The sequence below is a fragment of the Stenella coeruleoalba genome (assembly GCF_951394435.1).
Source record: "Stenella coeruleoalba genome assembly, chromosome: 4".
NCBI classification, from domain to species: Eukaryota; Metazoa; Chordata; class Mammalia; order Artiodactyla; family Delphinidae; genus Stenella; species Stenella coeruleoalba.
In genome coordinates this window covers 33,455,258-33,478,821 of record NC_137149.1, presented here as the reverse complement: position 1 = coordinate 33,478,821, position 23,564 = coordinate 33,455,258, and the positions used below count along the sequence as shown (strand labels likewise).

The window sequence follows — 23,564 nt, the reverse complement described above, 5'->3', positions numbered from 1 at the left end:
AGTCAAATCCCCTAAATTATGACGTGCTCTGTGAAAACCTGTTTTCTAAAATTTATGGTGCTTTGGGTGAATAAAGAGCAAAATTCCAGTAACAAAACACTGCCTTAAATTCTAGAGAAAAGGTCACCTAATTCAGAGAATTTACATGTTGTGATATTTATTGTTAAGCCCTGAGAGTGTTTTAGAAATTTGAGCGGACATTTTGGTCCTCTAGTAATGACTAGGCATATTACAGTACTATCCTTCTATAAAATATTTTACTTCTTTATTATTATAGCTAAGTGATTATTTTTATTTAGATTATATAGGTAGGTAAGCTATATTATCTTTGCATTTTACTTCATAATAGTTAAAGAGAATATTATAAAACAATTGTTATAAAAGAGGTATTAGAACTATTAGGGCTGAGAAAAAAATAATCTGTACTCACTTGGATACATGGACACATTTTTCTGAAGGGTTAAGATCGAGCCAGAAGTCTCTAAGGAAAATTAAATTATGTGAAGATTTAGGAAGCTTTATGTATTTCCCCATTGTGTTTGTGTTTGTATTTTAATTGCATTATAATCCATAATTAATAATCTAATGCAGATTGACATCCATGATTAAGAAGAAAAGCCTATTAATTTTCATTTCTTGCTTATGAATAAAAGGATTCAGCTTCCTTCTGGTTAAAACTGTAGAAGGCACATATGTATTTTGAAAGGTTTTCAAATATTTCTTGGAGAAATATTTTTTCATACACAATAATTTTAATTTCATCTGTAATTTTGGGAGAGAATGAATATTGGACTCTACTTCGTTTTTTATTTCTTTTTAACAGGTGATTTGGGAACAGAGTACACTCAGATGCCTTGTATGAGGGTCTCTCTTTATATGCAAAATGCTTTACTCCTAGAAACTAATCTCCTTAAAAGCTATACCCAAATCAAACAATGTACCCTTTTCAGTGCTGAATAAAAATAGGTCAGGAAGGGATTAAAAGGCTGGCACTGCAGTAAAGTGAAGCAATGCGTTTCACTCTTTAAACTCCCCCTTGTTATGTGAGAGTTTATAAATTACCAGTTAATTCATACCCCTTCCTTCTGCCTACTCTAGCTTGCCTCTCAGTAGGTAAGCCTTACTTGTTCATATATGTATGAAACATTGTTTTGTTAGAAATTTTTTCGTTGCATCTGTTAGAAATGTTTTAATATCAAGCAACATTGAGTCCAGTTTGCTTCATGTGTGTGTTTAATCAGTGGAGAAACTTAGGTTGATTTTGCATGATATTCACTTCTTCGGTTTCTGCTGCTGTTTCTTCTTCATTCACCTCTCCTTTTCTCCTAGGTATCTGATGATCAGCACTATGCCCTGAATAGTCTTAGATTTCTTAATAGCCTTCAGGTTACTAAAGTGTTTGATTCAATAAGCATATTTGAAAATCTACTTGGTACCAGGGAGTATGAAATCAGTATAGAGCTGGATAAGATATAAGAGTTTGAAGTCTCATTGAGAATTCCTTAAAATAAGACTGTGATAACTGCAGTAAAAATGTAAATTCCACCAACTGATGAAAATAACTATATGACTTTGCGGATGGTATCTAAACTTTTTGAACCTCTTTTATTCATATGGAAAATGGAAGTTAAAATGTATACTTCTTATACGTTTTTATATAAGTAGTTTTCGATATGGGAGATAACGTATACAAAGTACTTATCATGGTAGTGTCATGTAAGGGGATTCCAATAAATGGTTTATATTCTTTGTACTATTGTTATATTTGGCCAGTTAACCATGTTCATTATCTCTACATATTCTGTTTTTCCTGCTCTCAACCTATCAATTATAAAAGGATATCCAAGTCTCCATTTCTTTGCCTACAAAATGACAGGATTAGATGATGCCTTCTAGGGTTTCTTCCATTTTTACAATTATATAGATCTTTGGGCCCTTAGGACTAATAATCCTTATCTAAGAATTTCTCAGTCTACTCAGTATGTATAACTTTTTCATATATCTTCTCTCTTCAAATTTTTATACTTCCTCCCCTTCTCTCTTAATTCACAGAATAAAAGTATCTCTTAAGAACAAGGGCATTCTCCTAGATAACCATAATCCAATACTTACAGGAAATTTAACATTAGTACAACAATATTATCAAATTTACTAACCATATTTAAATTTCCCCAATTGTTCAATAACACTTTCGCTCTCTCTTTTAATACCGAGTATCCAATCAAGGATTGTGCATTGCTCTTAGTTGTGATATATCTTTAGTCTCCTTTAATCTAGAACGCTGATCTTTATAATTTTGGGGGTTTGTTTTTGAATTTTCTTTTCTTTTATTTTTTTATACAGCAGGTTCTTCTTAGTTATCTACTTCATACATATTAGTGTATGTATGTCAATCCCCATCTCCCAATTCATCCCACCACCACCACCACCACCCCTGCTTCCCCCAGTTGGTGTCCATACATTTGTTCTCTACATCTGTGTCTCTATTTCTGCCTTGCAAACTGGTGCATCTGTACCATTTTTCTAGATTCCACATATATGCATTAATATACAGTATTTGTTTTCCTCTTTCTGACTTACTTCACTCTGTATGACAGTCTCTAGGTCCATGCACGTCTCTGCAAATGACCCAATTTCATTCCTTTTTATGGTGGAGTAATATTCCATTGTATATATATAATACATCTTCTTTATCTATTGGTCTGTCGATGGGCATTTAGGTTGCTTCCATGACTTGGCTATTGTAAATAGCACTGCAGTGAACATTGGTGTGCATGTGTCTTTTTGAATTATGGTTTTCTCTGGGTGTATGCCCAATAGTGGGAATGCTGGGTCATATGGTAATTCTGTTTTTAGTTTTTTAAGGAACCTCCATACTGTTCTCCATAGTGACTATATCAATTTACATTCCCACCAACGGTGCAGGAGAGTTCCCTTTTCACCACACCCTTTCTAGCATTTATTGTTTCTGGATTTTTTGCTGTGAGGTGATACCTCATTGTAGTTTTGATTTGCATTTCTCTAATAATTAGTGATGTTGAACAGCTTTTCATATGTGTCTTGGCCATCTGCATGTTTTCTTTGGAGAAATGTCTATTTAGGACTTCTGCCTATTTTCTAATTGGGTTATTTGTTTTTTTTAATATTGAGCTGTATGAGCTGTTTATATATTTTGGCGATCAATCCTTTGTCCCTTGATTCGTTTGCAAATATTTTCTCCCATCCTGAGGGTTGTCTTTTCATCTTGTTCTTAGTTCTCTTTGCTGTGCAAAAGCTTTTAAGTTTCATTAGGTCCCATTTGTTTATCTTTGGTTTTATTTCCATTACTCTAGGAGGTGGGTCAAGAAAGATCTTGCTGTGATTTATGTCAGAGAGTGTTCTTCCTATGTTTTCCTCTAAGAGTTTTGTAGTGTCCAGTCTTACATTTAGGTCTTTAATCCATTTTGAGTTTATTTTTGTGTATGGTGTCCGGGAGTGTTCTAATTTCATTCTTTTACATGTGACTGTCCAGTTTTCCCAGCACCACTTATTGGAGAGACTGTCTTTTCTCCATTGTATATCCTTACCTCCTTTGTCATAGGTTAGTTGACCGTAGGTGCATGGGTTTAACTCTGGGCTTTCTATCCTGTTCCATTGATCTATATTTCTGTTTTTGTGCCAGTACCATATTGTCTTGATTACTGTAGCTTTGTACTATAGTCTGAAGCTAGGGAGTCTGATTCCTCCAGCTCCATTTTCTTCCCTCAAGATTTCTTTGGCTATTCGTGGTCTTTTGTGTCTCCATATAAATTTAAAGATTTTTTCTTCTAGTTCTATAAAAAATGCCATTGGTAATTAGATAGGGATTGCATTGAATCTGTAGATTGCTTTAGGTAGTATAGTCATTTTCACAATATTGACTTTTCCAATCCAAGAACATGGTATATCTTTCCATATGTTTGTGTCATCTTTGATTTCTTTCATCAGTGTCTTATAGTTTTCTGAGTGCAGGTCTTCTACCTCCTTAGGTAGGTTTATTCCTAGATATTTTATTCTTTTTGTTTCAATGGTGAATGGGATTGTTTCCTTAATCTCTCTTTCTGATCTTTTGTTGTTAGTGTATAGGAACACAAGAGATCTCTGTGCATTAATTTTGTACCCTGCAACTTTACCACATTCATTGATTAGCTCTAGTAGTTTTCTGGTGGCATCTTTAAGATTCTCTATGTATAGTATCATGTCATCTGCTAACAGTGACAGTTTTACTTCTTCTTTTCCAATTTGTATTCCTTTTATTTCTTTTTCTTCTCTGGTTGCTGTGGCTAGGACTTCCAAAACTATGTTGAATAATAGTGGCAAGGGTGGACATCCTTGTCTTGTTCCTGATCTTAAAGGAAATGCTTTCAGTTTTTCACCATTGAGAATGATGTTTGCTGTGGGTTTGTCATATATGGCCTTTATTATGTTAAGGTAGGTTCCCTCTATGCCCACTTTCTGGAGAGTTTTTATCATAAATGGGTGTTAACTTTTGTCAAAAGCTTTTTCTACATCTATTGAGGCGATCATATGGTATTTATTCTTCAATTTGTTAATATGGTATATCACATTGATTGATTTGCATATATTGAAGAATCCTTGCATCTCTGGGATAAATCCCACTTGATCATGGTATATGATCCTTTTAATGTGCTGTTGAATTCTGTTTGCTAGTATTTTGCTGAGGATTTTTGCATCTATATTCATCAGTGGTATTGGACTGTAATTTTCTTTTTTTGTAGTATCTTTGTCTGGCTTTGGTATCAGGGTGATGGTGGCCTCTTAGAATGAGTTTGGGAGTGTTCCTTCCTCTGCAATTTTTTGGAAGAGTTTAAAAGGATGGGGCTCTTCTCTAAATGTTTGATAGAATTCACCTGTGAAGCCATCTGGTCCTGGACTTTTGTTTGTTGGAAGATTTTTAATCACAGTTTCAATTTCATTACTTGTGATTGGTCTATTCATGTTTTCTGTATCTTCCTGGTTCAGTCTTGGAAGGTTATACCTTTATAAGAATTTATCCACTTTTTCCGGGTTGTCCATTTTATTGGCATAGAGTTGCTTGTAGTAGTCTCTTAGGATGCTTTGTATTTCTGCAGTGTCCATTGTAATTTCTCCTTTTTCATTTCTAATTTTATTGATTTGAATCCTCTCCCTCTTTTTCTTGATGAGTCTGGCTAAAGGTTTATCAATTTTGTTTATCTTCTCAAAGAACCAGCTTTTAGTTTTATTGATCTTTGCTATTGTTTTCTTTGTTTCTATTTCATTTATTGCTGCTCTGATCTTTATGATTTCTTTCCTTCTACTAACTTTGGGTTTTGTTTGTTCTTCTTTCTCTAGTTCCTTTAGGTGTAAGTTTAGTTTGTTTATTTGAGATTTTTCTTGTTTCTTGAGGTAGGATTGTATTTTTATAAACTTCCCTCTTAGAACTGCTTTTGCTGCATCCCATAGGTTTTAGATCATCATGTTTTCATTGTCATTTGTCTCTAGGTATTTTTTGATTTCCTCTTTGATTTCTTCAGTGATCTCTTAGTTATTTAGTAACATATTGTTTAGCCTCCAGGTGTTTGTGTTTTTTCATGTTTTTTTCCCCTGTAATTGATTTCTAATCTCATAGCGTTGTGGTCTCAAAAGATGCTTGATATGATTTCAGTTTTCTTAAATTTACCGAGGCTAGATTTGTGGCCCAAGATGTGGTCTGTCATGGAGAATGTTACGTGTGCACTTGAGAAGAAAGTGTAATCTGCTGGTTTTGGATGGAATGTCCTATAAATATCAATTAAATCTATCTGGTCTATTGTGTCATTTAAAGCTTGTGTCTCCTTATTAGTTTTCTGTTTGGATGATCTGTCCATTGGTGTAAGTGAGGTGTTAAATTCCCCCACTATTATTGTATTACTGTTGATTTCCTCTTTTATAGCTGTTAGCATTTGCCTTATGTATTGAGGTACTCCTATGTTCAGTGCATATATATTTATAATTGTTATATCTTCTTCTTGGATTGATCCCTTGATGATTATGTAGTGTCCTTCCTTGTCTCTTGTAACATTCTTTATTTTAAAGTCTATTTTATCTGATATGAGTATAGCTACTCCAGTTTTCTTTTGATTTTCCTTTGCATGGAATATCTTTTTCTATCCCCAATTTTTGTCTTTTATGACATTGCCTCTTTTTTTTTTTTTTTAAGAATCTCGGCCAAGTGTTTTACCGAATATTCTCAATTTGGGTTTATCTGTTTCCTTTATTAGATGGTGGCTAAACTGTTGGCAGGTCTGCAGTAAAGTGACTCCTAAACATTTTTGGCAAGCATGCTACAGAGTGGATGTTGTACCCCTCTGAGTGCACCATAGAGGGAGAACATGGTATCAGTTTTACTCATTATTCATGATAACTTTATCACTAGGTTAAGGTAGTGTCTCTCACATTTCTCCATTGCAGAGATACTCGTTTTCCTTTGTAATAATAGGTAATCTCTGGGAAGCTACTTTGAGACTGTCTTATTCCCCAGTAGTCTTTCACCAATGGTTTTAGCATCCATTAATGATTCTTACTCAAATCAATTTTTACTATAGCTATTGTAACATGGTGATTTTCTATTTCTTTTAGGCCTTGTATGTTTATTAGTTGTCCTTCTCTTGTGAACTCATGATAATCAGGCTTCTGCCTTACCACTCCTACAAAACTGCTGTTGTCAAGGTCACCAATGACTTCCATTTAGTATATCCAATGGACAAGTCTCAGTCCTTATTTTCCTTGGTTTATCAACTACGATTGACAAAATTAATAATTCCCTTCTCCTTGATATACTTTCTTCAGTTGACCTCTGAGAAACCATAGAATGACTCCGTATCAGTCTCCTTTACTGGTTCTTCTTCAGACTCTAAACTCTAAACATGGAAAAATGTCAGGATTTAGACTTCATACCTCTACCTCTACTGCAATTCAACATGTGACACTTTGGTTCTTCTAGTTGCTCGGGCCCAAAATTCTGGAGTCATGCTTGACTCCTCTTTCTTTTACCCTCTACATCTAATTCATTAGCAAATTCTGTCCACTCTGTTTTTAAAATATACACCAAATCTAGTCACTGCTCACCACTTCCATTGCCCTATCCCTAGTCTGAGCAACTATCGTGTCTGACCTTGACTACTACAGTAGTGTCCTAATCAGACTCCCTGCTTCTACCCTTGCTTGCCTATAGAAATTTTTTCTAAAAAGTCAAATAATGTCACAAAATCCACCTAACTCAAAATAAAATCCAAAGTTCTTACATAGATTATAGAGCCGTGCGTACTCTCGCCCCTGGCTATTTCTTTGAGCTTTTCTTCTGCCAGTCTCCTATTTACTAACTCTATTTGTTATCCCCTTTGCCTGGAAAACTCTTACCCCAGACAATCCATATGCCTGACTCAGCCACTTCATTCAGATCTCAAATGTCATCTTATCAGAGAGTCCCTTTCAGATCATCCTATCTAAAATAAGTCTCCTCTCCCTCACTCTTTGCCCCCTTTCTCTATTTTTCTTCCTAGCCCCTGATGTAGTATATGTCTGTTTTGTGTGTATCATCTGTCTACCTTCACTGGAATATGTGTTCTGTGGCAGCAGGGACTGCTATATCCCCAACCCTGAGAGCAGTGCTTAGCACCTAATAAATATTTATTAATTGGCTGTTGAAATTCCTCTTATCTGTTAATGATAGAAAGAAAATATTTTTTTCCCACTTCTAGTGAAAGTTTTAGTTTTATAACTGCTCTCCTTTTCCTCTTGAAATGTTTACAGTGTTTCAAAGTATACTTTAGCAAAAATATTATTCTTTTGTGTGGGTTGTATAAATTAATGGGTTATTTATAGTTTTGCTGCTTCTTATTCCTAATCCCAATATGTTTCTCCTCAGTGTTTGGATATGATTCCTTAAAAGGCAACTAAAATTCTCATATGTTAACCTAGTGTTGTTTCTTTTACTATGAATGAAAGTACAAAGTCTTTTGCTGAATCATCCACATAATGGATTTTAAAGCCCATCAGTACAAGTGTTTATTTTAATGTCCTATTCTCTAGGAAGTCTACCTGTTTTCTACTAGCTTATGAAGAGAGGAGTTCTTGCTTCTTTTATTAACTTGAAAGTAAAAACTAATTACATGTTTATAAGATTTGAGTAAACTGGTAGAAATTGATGGAACTTTTTGACTAACTACCATTTCCAGGTGTTTTTTTATTCTATATGTTTGGTGTCTCTATGTATCATATATGTGGGATCTAAATAATGGGAGGAAATGTATGTGACTTCAAATCTGACTTTAACAGGCTTGAAAGTGACCAAGATATGTTTCCCTGTTTTAAAGAGTGAGGAAATTTCATCACCTGTTTTGTGGGTATGGAGATATGTAGGTGTTATTCATAAATGCCCTTATGCTACCATGTCGGTATCACAAACATCAGATGATAGATTTTAGGGCTATTCATTGGGGAGGATATTTAGATGTTAATATTATATATTTCATTGGGTATCTAGAAATGTTTAGTTTGAAGCATTTTCCTCAAGAATTCTCATAAGCAATTAGCTGTTTCTGTATATAACTAAACAGAGCATCTATTTTAACTGTGGTGAACACTACTTATGACTCTGTTCTCAGAATATTTCAAAAGTTTACATTAATATGTCATGTCATTTTCTTTTCTAAGTTAATATTCAAGAAGAAATATTATGATAGCTAATGTCTTTGAGCTTCTAAACACAGCTTTCATAACTCACTTTCAAGAAAAACGTTTTGGTGCCTTTTGTTGCTTTTTGTTGCTGACTCATTGACTTGAGCCTAACTAGCATGTGACTGGGTTTTGTATATTAAGTAATTTCTGGAGGTCCCTGAGAAATACTCTTGTCCTGAGGTAGGAGGTTGTGTAGTCTGAAGAATCTGGTCTGTGTCTCTGTTGTCTCACTGCATTCATTGGAAGTGAATTTGAAGGATGAGTAGGCATTTTTAAGCAAAGAGGTAGGGTAAAGCAATGTTTTCTAAAGTGGGTTCCTAAAATAGTCCCTAAGGAGAATTAGATAGTCAAAGCAGTCAGTTGTCAGATAATTTTGGGAAACACTGTATTTCTACCATGAGACTCTTTAGAGTCTTTACTCTGCTAATGGGCATTGTGATTCTCTAAAAAATTAGATAATATATGAATTTGCTAAGGCTACCTGATGGAAGCCACTTTATCTCTTAATATCCTAAGGGGCTAGTGCTCCAAAAACAGTTTGTAATTTCTGGGACAGTGGTATGCATGACAAAGCAAATAATATGTTTAAAACCTCAGAAAAGTGACAGAGCCTGGTTTATTTGGAGAATACCTGGTGGTTCTATCTGACCAAAGAGCGGTGAAAGGGAAGGAGTAAAGAGGCGGCAGGAAGTAAGCTGGGTCAGGCAATGACGTCTCAGTGTTTAAAATCTGGTCTGTCAGCCGGGGGCCATTGAAGACCTGCAGGAAGAGGAGTAGCATGAACACATTTGCATTTTTTAAAAAATGGGTACGAAAAGGTGAGAATATAGGACAGAGTGTTTAATTAGAAGACAGTTACAGTAGTAAAAGTGAGAAATAAAAAGACTGTGAACTGAGGATATGGCTTTGGGCGGAGGATGATGAATAGAGGATGGTGAATAGATGGTGGTACCATTAACAGAGAGAATTCCAGAAAAGAAACAGTTTTCATAATGGAAGATAAGTGAGTTTGGGTTTTGGACATGTTTGGTTTGAGGTCCCTGACTGGCATAAACAGAGATATTAAAGATACAATTGGAAAACCTGATCTAGATCCCATGTAGCGTTCCAGAGAGCAGTGTTAGCTGAATTACAGATTTGGGTGTCTTTGCTACAGATATGGTATTTCAAACCACTAGAGGAGGGAGAGAAAAAAACACTTGTTTCGAATAAGGAAGGTCTACCCATCCTGTTGCTTCAAATTTACTTCCAGGTTCTTCTGTTCTGGGTTTCTGAAAATTATTTTTAATGATCATGTGAATCTGGGAAGCATTCCTTTACCAAGTAAATGCCAAGAATGCTGTGATTATTTTGGGCATTTGGTTGGTTGGTTGGTTGGTTGGTTTTGTTATGTACATTTGTGCATACTCACACACTATAGTTTTTAATTTGCTATTGACCATTACTTTTGCACTTAAAAGTCTAAGCAATGAAGATATGGAAGTATTCATATTTATTGAACTTTGGTTGTGACCAAAAGGAGCACTTGCCCTGAATATACAGTAACCACCCAGATAAGTCCTGAACTACTTTTTTTTTACTATGTCAAAGCCATTTATGCACATATGATTCAACTCCAGCACTCTCATTGCATGACAGTTCCCTGAAAAGTTGACTTTAGCATGCCTTTCATGCTGATTTTGGGATTAGAATTAAGTATATTACCAAAATACAAAAGAATGATATTTGATAATGATGAAAATTTCTCTGCTGTCAAAATACAGATGAAACACATATCTATACCACACAGAGGAAACAGCATAGTGTATACTAAAATAGAGAAAAGTTCTATTTGTTTTTTCTAAAAAAGACAGTAAACTTTAACAGACAAATATTTAACAGACAAATTGGTAGTCCCATATATATTTGTGTCCTATTCAAAAAAATTTTACTAATACAGATTTGTGATTGCTGGGGTGGTGGATAGGAGCACAGGCCCTGGACTGAGACTGGCGAGATTCAAACCCTGGCTTTAGCATGGAGTAACTATGTGACCAAGGCAAGTTACCTTTTTTTTTTTTTTTTCAAATTTATTCATCTGACAATGAAGTAACAGTACCAACCTCATGGCAAAAGATTGAAACAATAAATGAAACATGCTTAGCACATAATAATCCTTCAGTTGTGCTAATACCAGCAAATAAGAATGTCCATTCAATGACTTTATTTATATGTTAGTGATAAGGATAAATATATATATATATATAATTATAATTATCTTCCTCAAACATTCTTTAGCTCCTCTCCACCTGATGACTACATCAGCAGTTCTCTTTATATGGAGTGTCTTTCCTCCTGTTTCCCGTGACCGGATTCTTGTCATTCAGATCTCAGTTTTGTTGCTTGCTCAGTAAGGCTTTTCCTGACCACCTAATCTAAAGTATTCACCAAGTCAATTTCAACCACATCATTCTATTTTAATTTTCTGCATATCATTTATCACTTGATTTAATTGTTTGATGTCAAACTCCCTTCTCTGACATATAAGAATCTCCCTTGTTCACCATGGTGTCCTAGCTCCTTGATCAGGGCTAGACATATAATGAGTGCTTAAAAACTTTTGCTAAATTAATAAACTACTCTGTAGAGGTTACAATGAAAGAACCAGAGAATGGGAGGAAGATACAAAATTCCAGTTTAGGAAAAAAAAGGTCAGTACCTGTCTTACCCTGCTCTACGCAGGCCCTGAATCAGTGTGTCCGTATATCAGTAAACTCCAGCCTCCCAAATGGTGCAGTTTCAGTGCAGCCTTGTTCTTTTAGTTCTGTCATCTCTTATGATTTAGTATAAGCCCTGCCACCCACATGTGCAACACCTATTTGGGTCACGGTCCCCATCCCTACCCATGCCTATACCTGGGTTAGTTACCATAATCCTTTTCTTTCAACCATCCCTTACTGCTGAGATCCCAACAGTCTTTACAGTTAGGCTCATGAGGTTTAGGGCCATTAGAAAGAGAAAAGGAATAGTAGGGCTGGAATTCAAGACTGCCTTTCAGGTTTGTAGAGGAGTCCCTCTGTAACTTGCAATGAATACTACTGCCTTGATCTGTTAACTCTTAGGTATAATAACTATTTTCTATTTTGGCTATTGTCATAGTATCCAGCACCATTCCCTGTATAGGTAGATGACTTAATAAATACTATTCAGTGATGATAATCCTTACAAGCCCAATTTAAGATGTTGTTCAGATGATCTATAGCTGCATAAATGCACCACAGACCTTAGTGCATTTAAATAACAATTATCTATTTTATTCACAAATCTTCAACTTAGGTAAGACTTGGTGGGAAAGCTTGTTTGTTCATACAGCATCAGCTGGGGAGGCTTGGCTTCCTAAAGCATGGTACTGTCCAAGAGCAAGTGTCTCAAAAGATAGGACATGGAAACTACCAGAAATGGGCACAGTCTTTCTTCTATATTACACTGGTCAAGTGGTCATAGAGCTCAATTAAAGGGAACAGACACAGATGCCATCTCTTGATGGGAATACTGTATATTAATATAGTATTAATATTATAAAAGAATATGGAGCCATGTCACCTTAGATATATTCATTTTCTTTTTTTTAATCAAAATAAAATATATGAAAAAATCAAACAAGAAAACCTATGGGTCATATCATAGTAGAAATTAGAATACTATGTATATAAGAGAAGTGATTTTTAGAAAATCACTAGACTCCAGGAAAGTTAACACTCACCATTGCAGGCTACTATCATTTAACCGAAATACAGTGAAACACATCAAATTAGAACTCAAATTGAGGATTACTTGAATGATCTCAAAAGTTAATGAAACTATTAAAATACCTTACTGTTGTTAACTTAAGCCTCCAAAAAAAAGAGGGAGAAGAAATAAATACCTATTTTCTAGAGTTAACTTTTTTTGTTCTAAAGCATTTCAATTTGGTCTTGTGGGCAAGTTGGAAGATATTGTGAAATGTTTTTTTAACTAAATTCCAGGGCAAAGAAACAATTACTTTGTGTGGTATAAATAGCATTTGAATGAAATGAAAATATATGTGTTCAGTTAACTCTGGTGTCTGGTATTCTGAAGTCAAAATGTTTTATTCATCTTAGAGAAAAAAATAGCAGGAATAACAAGTTTTAAATTTTCCACTATTCAATGTATCTAAGCTCTTTTATAAACAAAACAGAAGTTTTGATTTGGCAAATAATGTGGCTATACTTTCTTCAACTATTGTTCCTCAACTGTGCATCTTGCCTAAGTACTTGTAGTTATTGTTTTTTTAAAAGATGCCCTGGAATTAGATATGGAAGGGTGAAGGTGCATGCTATATTTGTCAGCATCTGCAGTACTATAACGAGAAAGATCATCCCAATCTATTTTCAATTTTTCCTCCTGGATAATCCGATTTTGCAACAAATTGATTGCTCAACCACCCCATATCACTTTTCTATAAAATTTAAAAGGTTGCTACATTTCCAAGGTGAGGAAATGGTCTTTTTCTGGAAAGGGTGACACTCGAAGTTCAATTCATTAAACAGAGTGACTTATGAGACCTGCAGATAATGCCTTAGTGATATATTCCAAAATATTGAAGTTCAGAACTTAAATTGAGCCTTTTTACTGGTAAGCCTGCTTTTGGAAATTTTATTTAGAGGAAAACTGAAATAAAATGCATTTTATGACTGATTCTGAAGAATTCACTTTTTTTTCCTAAGATATAATTGCTAGGGATATCCCTCATTTCCCTGCTAGAAAGTACCTCATTTCCTTGAACAGGTAAAAGAAAAAAAGGACCAGCCCTGAAATTCTGAAATCACAAAGTCATCTGCTTAAGAAATGGCAGACCATATTGCAAAGAAGACTGAACCTAAAGTTAGAAATCCTTGGTTAGAGTCCCATGTTCACTGCCTACCAGCTGTGTCTTTAAACAAATGCTAAGTTTGAGCAACCTCTTCAATGCTGTGTCCTCATTTGTTAAAACAAGGAACAGGTTATCCACCTAGCAACCTGACAATATTGAGGTTAGATGATGTATCAAATGTGCAAGTGCTTAATAAACTGCAAAGCATTATATAAACAATTATCAATCATTTTAGAAGCTTTAAGGAAAGAAGTATGGATTCTTGTAAGTTAGGGCTGTTAAAATGTCATTAAAAATACGGTACAATGTGGTTAGTAAAATACATCTTCTACGGTCATATATAATGTTTTTGTACTATTTTAAATTAGGTGTAAGTTCATTAAGGACAGAAATCAAGCGATAGACATCTTTGTGACCCTAACATTGTCTAGAACAGTTCTGTGTAGGTCAAGTTAGTTGGTTGATTTGTTGGTTGAATGATTGATTGATAAAGATATTTTATGAGGTCAGTATTCCTCAATTTAGAGAGGAATAAATTGGCTTCTTTTGAATTTTGAATTTCTAATTGATAATTATTGACAACTCATAATATCTATAACAAAACTATCAGAGTGAAAATGCCATCACACTGTTACAGTATTACTGATTTCATAGACTGCACTGTAGGATGTGTGAATGGGCCGGGGATGGGGGAGAGAGGGAAAAGGTATCCACTGTTGCAAGAGTATTGTCACTCTGGGGTCAGTATGGCTAAGAGGATTAGTGATGCTAGCCTGCAACTGGCTTTAAAAAATGTAAATTCCAACTATTCTAAATTTTCAGTATTTCCAACAAGTCATTTCCGAAATTTAAAACGAGGTTGCCCTAACCTAAAATGTAAACTTCATGTTGCCGCTTAGTTTCATGCTTCTCAGGAGTTTCTTTAGGAATTTTATTTACGCTGTTCTAGTTTTTGGTATAGCTTTAAAGGGCAGCTTTCTTATTCCCTCATTAAAGTTTTTGGAAGCTTTTCCATCCCCAGTTTTAAAATTGTTTCATAGTTGACTTCCTTTTCTATTTCAATACAGTATATTTTCAAATACAGTTGAATTTGTTTTCATAATATGTGCAAAAGTTAACTTACTGCCTTGAAATGCTAAGTCATAATTACAGAGAAAATTCATTCATTAAACTTTTATTTAGCACTTGTTATATGCCTGTCAGTCTCCTAATACTCTATCCATTTAATTGGGCCCAAGCTTATGTAGTTCCAGGAAAAATCATCTGTATCTATTTCATGCACACAGAAGCAATTTCAGCTAACGGTCCTTTTTGGGTAGTTGGTATAATGAATAATGCCTAGGTAAATCATTTTATAATAAGAAAACTTCTTCAGTAGTTAATAATAACAGGAAATATAATAAATAGTTTGAAAAAGTAACTTTTTTCTCTTTTGTCTTTAAAAAAAAAAAAAACTTATTACAAAAGGAATACATGTCAGTGTAGCCAGGAGCGAGGAATAGGTTTCAAGCGAAGAGAACAAATTTATAAAGCAACTTGACTCACCAGCCATGATAAATTCAAGGAACTATATCCATTGTTCAGAGAGGCTGGAACATAGGGGATATATTATGAAAGTAGCAGAAGGTAAGGTCGGCAAATTAACAGGGCGCAGATCATTAAAGGCCTTTGCCAAGAAGTCAGGACTTTTTTCATAAGGCATAAAGGTTTAAATACCTTTAAGCCTTTAAAGGTATTTTAAGCAAGGACAGGTATTTTTCCTAGGCAGTTTTGGAAGGGACTTTAGTAATATACTCAAGAAAATCACACTCAGTGATGAGCTATGGCACAGAGACAGAACCTGGTGAGCACAGCATTTCAGGGACTGCCATGGGAGAGGAGCCTGGGAAGGAGAGTGGGAAGGACAATCCAATAAGGAGACCAAAGGCTTTCTCGTCTAGAACAGCAGAGCTCAAAATGATTCAATGAGCTCAATTTATTCAATTCCATTTTCTTAATTAAATCATTTAATGACATTAGCATCAGTTGGAGTTGAATGCTCCACATAATTTTATGAATAATTCTATCTAATTTTGGGATATACTCTATCCAGAATAAAAATGATGCAGGCTAGCAATATAAAAGAGCATCTTTCGTATGGAATAATGTAAAAATAACAGAGCTGTCTATTCAAAGAGAACTTGTCTCTAAGGAGCTCTAAGCATACATATTAAGTATTAAAGCAAGGCCATGTTTTCTGTACAGCACAGAGAGGCAAGATAACAAGCAATGCCATTTCCCATCTGTCCCTGCCAAATTTTCAGTTCTATCTTATGCTCTACCACTTTCTCATTGACCCTCATTTTCAAGCACAAGTGAGCTAATTGCATTTTCCCCCTAAGTATGCCATATCATATCATGCTTTCCCTGCCATTCATTCTACCTGGCAAGTTTCTGTTCCTCCTTAAAGACTCAGCTGAAATGCCCCACACTTCTCTGCAAAATCCTCTGTGATGTCTCAGTTAGTGCTTTATCTGCAGTGCACATACCTTTGCACATAATGAACACCCATACCGTTTTCTTAGATACCTTCTTAGCTCCTGAAGGACAGGGACTGTCTTATTCACTTTGAGTTGTGTCCTCGGTACCTGGACAAGTACTGGGCATATAGTAGGAGCTTAGTGACGGTTCCAAGCATGAAAACCTTAGCTACCCTGAAGGTGGAACTTGGCCTTCACTGTCCATTGCCCTATGAAACATGATAAGTGACCATTCATCAGCTTGTCTTAATGTTGTTAATCAGGCCTCTTAAAAACATTAAAAGTTGTGGTTGTCACCTTCCTTCTCACCTGCCAAAGGTTCTATTGGTGCCACCTTGTGTATTCAGTTGTCTCACACCTTCTCTACAACCTCTGTACTGCACCCATCACTGTTGAAGAAATTTACTCTTGCTCTCTTGGTTTTATAGCTTTTCAAACAAAAACATATTTTAAAAATCTCTGAACCAGGCTTCCCTGGTGGCGCAGTGGTTGAGAGTCCGCCTGCCGATGCAGGGGACACGGGTTCATGTCCCGGCCCAGGAAGATCCCACATGCCGCGGAGCAGCTGGGCCCGTGAGCCGTGGCCGCTGAGACTGCGCGTTTGGAGCCTGTGCTCCACAACGGGAGAGGCCACAACAGTGAGAGGCCCGCGTACGGCAAAAAAAAAAAAAAAATCTCTGAACCATTAGTTTTAGCCCTTTTCTTTGTTTCCATATTTAATTATATTTTTTAAAACTTCACAGAATGTGGGTGGTATACTACATCTCAAAGAAATACTTGGAAAACAAAACAGCAAATAAAGTCTAATATGTATCCCAAGCACCCAACCACTTTCCTTTTACCAGTATATTATAATATTCAAGGTACTTTGTTGCTTCAGACTAAGAAAGAGTAAATTAAGAGCTGCCTGATCTTAAGCACAATTTACTAGACTGAACAGGTGTCCTGGCTGCACATGTGCACATTTTCCATCCATGGCTTTTTTTTTTTTTTTCTGCTTTATTTGATGCTTTGAACTGACCAAAGATGCGGATATCCTAATATGGCTCTTCCTTAGTTTAAAAATTGTCTCCTTTACTTTTCCTTGTACTTTCTTTTTGGGTAATGCAAACAACATTGAAGTTGTCTAATCAGGTTCCTCCTAACTTGAATTAGACAAGGAGAAGACTCCACCGTAGGAGGATTACATTGCAGGACAAATAAGATCATTTATATTAAAACATTTGATTCTTGGGTTTTGTTTTTCCATGATGACACCTAAAGAACCATCGTTTTTAGTCAAGTTAAAAATATAGGGACTTCCCTGGTGGCACAGTGGTTAAGAATCCACCTGCCAATGCAGGGGACACAGGTTCAATCCCTGGTCCAGGAAGATCTCACATGCCGCCGGGCAACTAAGCCCGTGCACCACAACTGCTGAGCCTGCGCTCAAGAGCCCACGAGCCACAACTACTGAGCCTGTGTACAACAACTACTGAAGCCCGCGCCTAGAGCCCGTGCTCCGAAACAAGAGAAGCCACAACAATGAAAAGCCCGCGCACCGCGACGAAGAGTAGCCCCCGCTCACCACAACTAGAGAAAGTCCACGCACAACAACAAAGACCCAGTGCAGCCAAAAATAAATAAATATGTAAATATTTTTATGCTTGTAAATAGTGTCAGGCACAAGAATGTTGGATATAAATAGAAAGTAGAATTTGGTTTTTAAATGAATATGGTGTCTCAAAATAACACTTTATTACCTTGTTCAATGTGTTTAAGACCCTACTCACTTATAAAACTAGAATGATGAGGAGGAATGCTTCATTAGAGGCAGTTTTTCCATAAAGCACTGAGGCACCATGCAAGTGTATTTTTAGCCCAACCTGTGAATATTATGGGCACCTTAATAGTCTCTCTATTTAAACACAAACCTGAAAGGTACCTCTTTGCCTTCAACCTTCATTTAAGCACAGATTCTTCATATGCAAAGAGGCAGGCTTAGCAAGAAAAACAGATCTTCATCAACATTTGCTTTTGAAACAGACCTAAGAAAGTTAGGTCATTCTAAATATGTAATAGAAGTACAGTACAGAACTTACTATTAGATATTCCATTAAATAAGTTTTATTTTCTTATCTCCTTGTTCTTAACAAAAGATAATTTCTTTTGACTTTGTTTTATGAAATTCTTTGTCTAAGAACTGTTAAGAAATCCACAAACAGCAAAGTCTAAAATGCTTGTGCTCATTTCTTGCCTCGTGGTGGCTCCATTTAATAGCAGCATTGGTGACTCTCGCTCTCCCAAGGGCCTCAAAAGTACTTTTCCTTTTTGCCTTCTGATCCTCCCCTTCTTCCTCCCCTTCCTTGTTCTTACTCTTCTTCCTCCAAATCAAAACTGCATTGCCATAATAAAAATAAATAATTAGGTGGATTTATGACTGAATGGATAGAGGGATGGATAGATAGATAGACGTGTGATGAACCAAGCCTAGTAAGTTGCTAGTGGTAGAATCTAGGTGGAGGGTATAGAGCTATTCACTGAATCTTAATTCTTTCAACTTTGCCTTGTGTTTGAAAATTGTCATAATAAAACCTCTTAGGAGTGGCTATCCACTGAAGGTGGGATCACAAGGGCTTTCACTAACTCTGTGTAAATATTTTGCCATTATATTATTAGAGAAAAATGAAAATAATTTTTTTAAAGCTACATGAAACTGTCTTCACAAATGAAGTCACCAAACGATTGATTTAAATGCTTTTCATGTTTGAAATTCACATTAGGCGATGCTAAATAATTAAGAACACACACAGTGATTCAGTTGTATGATGATGACCGCATTGTTACAATAGGAAATTGGTTAAATAAGTTGTGTATAGATAGTTAATAAAATACCATGCAGCCATTAAAACTTGTAGAAACAAATTCATGGGCACAGAAAGATTTATATTATAATGTTTCCTATGCCATCTAGAAAATTATGAACTTATGGGTATAGCTGGAAGTACATATATACAGAAATATTACCTATGAATTATGAGATAATGGACTTCTTCTCTCATATAGATCTTTTTAAATCCACATTTTCTATTTTTTCCTAAAAGTTTCCCAGTGTTTTAATTTTAGTAACGTAAGAAAGAAGGAAAACAGAAAAGAAAAAATCCATGCAATTTTTCCGTGAAAATGGAGTGGGGAAACTTTGTATCTGTAAATAATTTTTGATCAAGCCAAAAAGATTATCTGGGTTTTTTCTTTTATCTATATCACTGGGAGCTACTCTCTTACATTTTCTTAATCTTGCTCTTATGAACAGTGCATTTGAAATGTGTAAAAACAAATAATTTTATGCATTCTTCTGAAGATATTTTAGTGGACTTGACTAGTAGCTTTTGAAAGAAAAGTAAGGATGTTTTCATGCTGCTAGGACCAAGGCATTTTGTACTTGGAAATGCCCTGTCCTCAATCCCTAATTGCATTAAATTTCTGTGTCTGACACACTCATGAGGAAAGGAAGTTTCAAAGCAGAAATAAGAAAATCTAATTTATTTCTAAATACAGTAACCATTGATATATTTTAAACAATGTGACACCTATGTTCCAAGTGTCCTAACTAGAAGAATTAAGAGATCACGGGTGTGCCAGTTAAATAATAAAAGTGTGTTTTTATTATTATAGGTCTCTTTTCTCCAAAGCGATTTAAGCAATGTGCTGAAATTAGGTAATCTTTACACTATGTCTCTGAGAGGGATAGAGGGAAGAGATTATTACTGTTAATTTTTATTCATCCAGTAAACATTTATTGAACACTTTATGACTCTGAAGTTAATGTTTCACTTACTGTTTCCTCTCCTTCAAAGGCATTTTTTCATAGATTTTCTGTTAATGACCATTGAAAGAAAAGTTGGGTAGGAATAAAAGTAAAAAGAAGCAAAATAGAGTTCACCTCTGGGTTCCAGTTCTCTAATCCTCTCATGGAGGATTACATGGAATGTGTAATCCACTTACATCTGTACCGCTCTTCCTGTAGGCTGCTAGTCTAGTCCACGAGTGCCATCTCAGTCCCCTACAACATATAACGTGTCACTGTCTTCATCTCTTGTCTTTCACAGGTAAAATGTCCAGTGATCGAGCTTTGAGGAAGCAGCAACAGTTAAACAACCTTGTTTATGTGGTGACAAATCAGGCCAAACCTGGTGACAGAATTGTGGATTTCTGCAGCGGTGGGGTATTCTATATCTCCTTTATTCTCTCTAGCCTTTCCAAGATGATGTGGCTTTACTATACCACATTAAAGGTCATGTTTTTATTTGGCAAGATTATTGTCTCAGAATAAACAAAAGCCTTAGAGACCAAAGTTAACTTGTTTCTTTTTTTTCCTTTTTCAGGGCCATGTTGGGATTGTCCTTGCTCACATGCTGCCATCATGCCAGGTAAAGTCTGAAAAATAGACAAAAGGAAACTACACAGTTCAGTTAGCTGAGTCTGGCTTTTTCCTCCTCTTTGAGTTTATAATCATTCACCCAGGTCAAATATGTGGCACAGGCATTTTATATTTCTTTGAACTAAACTTCTAAGATTCAGAATCATAAGGAAGAAAAGTAAGTAGGACCACTACATTTTTTATTTTTTATAAAAGGGCTGTATTTTTAAATAATTTTTAAAAGAAATAATTATTCCACTCAAATAAAATAATTAATGATGAAGCCAGTTTAATTGTCAACATAGTTTTATACTGGAAATACTAGGTTCTGAAACTTGTTGAGCATATTCTTTGGTAACTTGATTTTTATTCATTGTATCAGAATTGTAACAACAACATTTTTTAAAGAAAAAGAAACCGCAAATCTACCAACTGATCCACCAAATGCATTTCTCCCCATGTTCTTTTTGTCATTGTTCATGAGGATGCTTATTGCTGCAAATTCTAAAAATTCAAGTACAATTTCAGTCACCTGCTTTCACTCAATCTTATATCATAAATGTTTTTCGCTGTTGCAAATAGTTTCAAATATCATCATTAAAATATCACTTAAAATGTGACTGCATAATATGTTTTTAAGTAAATGTACCATAATTTATACGATTGTTGCCACCATTTGTTAGAAGTGTGTGCTGCTTTTAGTCTTCTGTCATATTAAATCATTTCCTCACAGTGACCATCTTTCAGCATAGAAGTCTAGAATCTGATGATTGAACCGGGGCAGATCCTTTGTTTGTGAGCTCTCCGGAAATTACAAAATAATTAAAGTGATTATTCTCAGAAGAAAAAATGTGGAAGAACTCATAGACTAGCCAGAATGATATGTAGCAGAATGATAGAGAGTAGAGAGTATTTTTCTTTATCTTTCTTAGAAAATAAAGAGCAAAATAAATGAGGAATACTGAGAGAAACAGGCAGATGTTCATTTCATCACTAAGGAAAACAACAATTTCATGGTTGGAGTAAGAGGAATAAAGCTCATAGAGCAGAATCCTGGAGATGTAGAGTCAGGCAGGGATATGGTGTCTTTTTTACCCTTCCCAACAGCTCTGGAAACTTAGAAATGTTGAAACTGGAAAAGGGAAGTCTTGACTGGAATAAAGGCTGGAAAACCTTTGACCCCAAGTATCCTCTGACAGGCTTTTTATACAAAGGGATCCAGGATTTTTCCATAAAGACAAGCATAAGGACAAAATAAGGACCAAACTAGGAATGATAGTGATGAAAGTGACTTAACTTTGCTGCCCACTTTTCTCCATCTAAACCAGTGATGGTCTCCCACCTTCCTTGGCCTGGATTACTGTTAGAAATTCTGAACTGGTTGCCCTGCCTTCTGCCTCTCCCCCACCAGTCCATACTATGCATTGCAGCAACCAGACCTCCTTTCATTGCACATGATCTGGCTCCTGTTACCTCTCCAGCCTGATTCCTACATCCCACACCCTGTCTCCCTACCTCCACCGTCACCATCACACACTGTACCCCAGCTATACCAGTTTTCTCAGTTCTTCAAATACACCATATCTTTCTTACCTTGGGCCTTCATACATGTTTCTCTCTCTGCTAGAAACACACCTTTATTCCCGCAGCTGATTTCTATTCACTCTTCAGGCCTCAGTTAATATGTTACTCTTTCACATTAAATGACTAAAACCTCCCTTAGTGTGTGTGCTCTGATAACACATTATATGTCTTTCATTAAACACTTATCACTCACTGTATTATAATTGCCTGTTTCACTTATATCACTATATCTAGGAGCTTCAAGAGTTCAAGGACCTTGTTCTTTTTTTTTTTTTTTTTTTTTTTGCAGTACGTGGGCCTCTCACTGTTGTGGCCTCTCCCGCTGCGGAGCACAGGCTCCAGACGCGCAGGCCCATGCCTCAGCAGGCGGACTCCCAACCACTGAGCCACCAGGGAAGCCCTCATTTTTGTACTATATTATGTGGCCTACTTCCTGGCATAGGATAAGGATCAATATAATATGATCTACATTATTAAAGCTAGTGAACACAGTAATAATACTTTACCCTAATGTCTGAATTATGTTACTGAATATACTATTGTTTCCTGGGTACAATCTAGGTTACATTAATAGAAAACAAGGAATTATCATTAATTCGTGCTAAGAAGAGAAGTGACGAACTAGGGTTAAGCAACATTTGGTTCATTCAAGCAAATATGGAGTATTTTACAGGGACATTTAATATTGGGGTAAGTAATCAAGCAATTTCAATTTCTTTAATTAAGTAAATAAAAATAATAATATGTCTTAGAGTAAATAAAGGTGATAATTTTATTGTCTTTGCTAAACAAGAAATTTATAACTTTTGTTTTCTACTGTCTGTAAAGCCTAGCCTATTAATGAATATTACTTCATTCACAGCATATCATCATTACATGGTAGAGATAATATTTGTTCCTCTACCAGACAAGAATTTTATTTTCTTCACTGCAGAATCTCCAGTGCCTAAAGAATTGTTTGACACATAGCAAATACTTAAAAATAGTTACTAATTGAATGAATAAATGAATTCTAATGAAGGTGACTTCTCTTGGTTTATTTTACATTTTTAGAAGTTAATGAAAGAAGAGAAAAACAGAGAATATAATAGGACAATTAGCTTGTTAACAGCCTGTAAATACTAGAGTTGCTTTTAGATAATACTTTCTTTAGCAAGGATTTACTATCTACATGTATTTTAAGTTTCCAGTAGACAGAAAGTATATTGGTGATGTTTCTGAAACCTTCAGATCAAATTGTTACTGTTTGATACTACTAAAAAGACCAAAGATAAAGTGATTCTGCCAGTTCACTTAAAACTAGGGTTGTATGCTCTGGTGGAATTTGAGTTTCATTAAGATGTTAACATTGCTGCTGCTATTGTATCTGTTTTAAATAATTTTTTCTTATTTTTATAGGACTAAGTGCTCAATATAGAAAACTACATAATAATATAAAGAAGAATCACCAGTATTTCTGCTAGGGAGAGAT

At 35.4% G+C, this 23,564-nt stretch overlaps 1 protein-coding gene across 3 annotated transcripts in view; it reads left to right on the top strand.

Annotated features, from left to right (window-relative positions):
* Nucleotides 1-23,564, top strand: part of GSTCD (glutathione S-transferase C-terminal domain containing) — a 130,558-nt gene that overhangs the window by 80,680 nt on the left and 26,314 nt on the right. For 2 of the 3 annotated variants that reach the window (XM_079919580.1, XM_079919581.1), the window contains exons 6-8: nt 20,199-20,314; nt 20,475-20,519; nt 22,655-22,783. In XM_079919580.1, coding sequence (XP_079775706.1) covers nt 20,199-20,314; nt 20,475-20,519; nt 22,655-22,783 — 290 coding nt within the window. Of the gene's footprint in view, nt 1-20,198; nt 20,315-20,474; nt 20,520-22,654; nt 22,784-23,491; nt 23,559-23,564 lie in introns of those variants that run through there. The other variant, XM_079919582.1, reaches the window with a different exon arrangement.